General features: G+C 65.6%; 1 protein-coding gene across 1 annotated transcript; it reads right to left on the minus strand.

The window, feature by feature from the left end:
• Positions 1–37: 37 nt before the first annotated feature.
• Positions 38–773, minus strand: LOC127752106 (nuclear apoptosis-inducing factor 1-like). The gene is made up of 3 exons (XM_052276699.1): positions 604–773; positions 377–525; positions 38–314 (listed from the first exon to the last, which is right to left on the minus strand). The coding sequence occupies exons 2-3, from the start codon at positions 501–503 to the stop codon at positions 85–87; spliced, it is 357 nt and encodes a 118-aa protein (XP_052132659.1). The 5' UTR covers positions 504–525; positions 604–773; the 3' UTR covers positions 38–84.
• Positions 774–1,376: the final 603 nt, after the last annotated feature.

The raw sequence follows: 1,376 nt of genomic DNA on the forward strand, positions 1-1,376 counted from the left end.
GTGACGGGACGGCCCGCCCCGCAGGCGCCCTCGCTCAGGCCGAGTTTCCGCAGGTGTCCTCTCCGAAGCCATGCTCGCTGTGCTCTACCTACCTTTCTGCTGCAGGCCAGTCTCCTCGCCGCGGATGATCCTGAGGATGGTCCTGCTCACGACGTCGGTGGCCTCGCCGTGGCCGCCGGCGCGCAGGGCGGCCCACTTGAGGTCCGCCCACTTCTTGCGCACGTCGCGGTGCTGGCGGCGCACGGGCGCCACGGCGGACACGCACTGCGCCACGTGGTCCCACGCCTGCTCGATGGACTGCTGGCCGCGGCGCGCTGCGAACGACAAACATTGTATCTCCTGCAAAACACACTCAAACTGCAACCTTTCGACTCACCGATGTTGCAGTCCCTGCCGATGCCCAGGAGCGGGCCCCGCAGCCGCTCCACCTCCTCCAGGAGGACGCGGACCTCGCGCTTGGAGAAGTTGACCTTCCGGCGGCGAGCCACCGCCACCGCCTCCATGGCCACGGCCTCGGCCTCGGTACTGCAACAGAGAGAGAGAGACGAGCGCTGTAGAACATACATCAGGCACATCGGGCAGACGGAACGCGGCGGTACTCACACCCTGGGGCGCGCGACGGCTGACCTCGCCGAGGACCTCGCCGAGGGCCTCGCCCCGCCGCGGCGGCTCAGGTCGCGGCCGCGGCGGTCATGACGTGCATCGAAGTCCCCTCGCGAGGTGCCGCTGCGGGGCGGGGCCGGGCGGGGCGCCCTGCAACAACCGCAACAACAACGACTTGGCTTAGCAGATACATTGCGTGTGATATTTCTTTCATCAGATTTCAATTATTTTTTCAGACGACTTTTGCTTATAGCGTCTCCTTTCTTCAGACCCATTCTAACGTGTAAGTGGCTCTCAGAGACAGTGCGCCGCTATGGCCGGTGCAGCAGAGAGCAGCAGAGAGCTGCAGAGAGCTGCAGCAGAGCGCCGGAGATGAGCGAGTGAAGCCTCCGCGGGCAATTAGTTCATTCTTGCGAAGGAACGCGACTTCTGCGGAAAAGCGGAGCCGCCGAGGCAAACGGCGCGGGGCCGGGCTGAAAGTGCCATTGCGTTGTTATCTTTCTGCATCCGCGTAAGAGGAGATAGTGGAAATGAAAAGGCTGTACGCACTACTCGCAGCAGTGCGGGCCGAGCCAGCGGGAGTGGCCGAAAAGCTCCGCCGTCCGCTCCGAGTTCCACGCGCCGCCGGTCCGAGCGTCCGCGTCCCGCTCGCGATGATACCCTGGGCCGCGCGGGTCATCGGCCGTCGGCCACTCGTCACGCGGGCTCGTCACTCGTCGGCCGTCGGCCACTCGTCACGCGGGCTCGTCACTCGTCGGCCGTCGGCCACTCGT

This window comes from Frankliniella occidentalis, unplaced genomic scaffold, assembly GCF_000697945.3.
Source record: "Frankliniella occidentalis isolate FOCC.00 unplaced genomic scaffold, Focc_3.1 Scaffold4009, whole genome shotgun sequence".
Lineage (NCBI taxonomy): Eukaryota > Metazoa > Arthropoda > Insecta > Thysanoptera > Thripidae > Frankliniella > Frankliniella occidentalis.

Bases quoted from the DNA above. Each gene is read 5' to 3' on its own strand.
- LOC127752106 (XM_052276699.1), bottom strand. From the start codon at position 503: ATGGAGGCGGTGGCGGTGGCTCGCCGCCGGAAGGTCAACTTCTCCAAG. The intron at 315-376 runs GTGAGTCGAAAG...TGTCGTTCGCAG, and splicing joins CGGCAGGGACTGCAACATCG to CGCGCCGCGGCCAGCAGTCC.